General features: G+C 43.8%; 1 protein-coding gene across 1 annotated transcript in view; it reads left to right on the top strand.

The window, feature by feature from the left end:
- LOC118747549 (differentially expressed in FDCP 8 homolog) overlaps nt 1-480 on the top strand; it is a 3370-nt gene that overhangs the window by 2009 nt on the left and 881 nt on the right. The window contains exon 2 of the mRNA XM_036481598.1: nt 23-478. Within this exon, the coding sequence (XP_036337491.1) occupies nt 23-478 (456 nt within the window). The remainder of the gene's footprint in view (nt 1-22; nt 479-480) is intronic.

Raw genomic sequence — 480 nt, 5'->3', positions numbered from 1 at the left:
TAAAAAATGAATCCTATTCGAGGTAGTTTAGCCAGTATACCCGGAGCATTGACTACGTTCATCAGCGAAAGTGCTTCCAGTTTGTTGCAGCAGAATAGTGTTAATAATAGTGCCACTGGTGCTCATGACGACGATGTTAGCTCTACTGCGTCGCAAAGTGATAGATCCTATCCAATACCAGCATCTTTAGTAAAAGAACAATGGCGTTTAATCTTTACTTCTGACGCCAACGCACAAGATTTGGAAGCAGCTATTGCCCATTGTCGGGATTTGGTCATGCTTTCCGATGAATGCAGTGAAGAAAGACGTTGGCTGGTCCGCCATTTAGTTGATTTGCGTTATTCACTGAAAGAGTTAGAGTCGGCACAAGCGGATCCTTTAGAATTGGCGCCTCATGTGAAAACAGTTGTGGGTCATCACTTTAATGTACAACGTGGTGGACACATTGGTACCCGTCAATATTGTGACCATTGCAGTGGT

The sequence above is a fragment of the Rhagoletis pomonella genome, unplaced genomic scaffold (genome assembly GCF_013731165.1).
Source record: "Rhagoletis pomonella isolate Grant_MI unplaced genomic scaffold, Rhpom_1.0 Rhpom_scaffold_00012, whole genome shotgun sequence".
NCBI classification, from domain to species: Eukaryota; Metazoa; Arthropoda; class Insecta; order Diptera; family Tephritidae; genus Rhagoletis; species Rhagoletis pomonella.
This window is presented reverse-complemented; position numbering and strand designations above follow the sequence as displayed.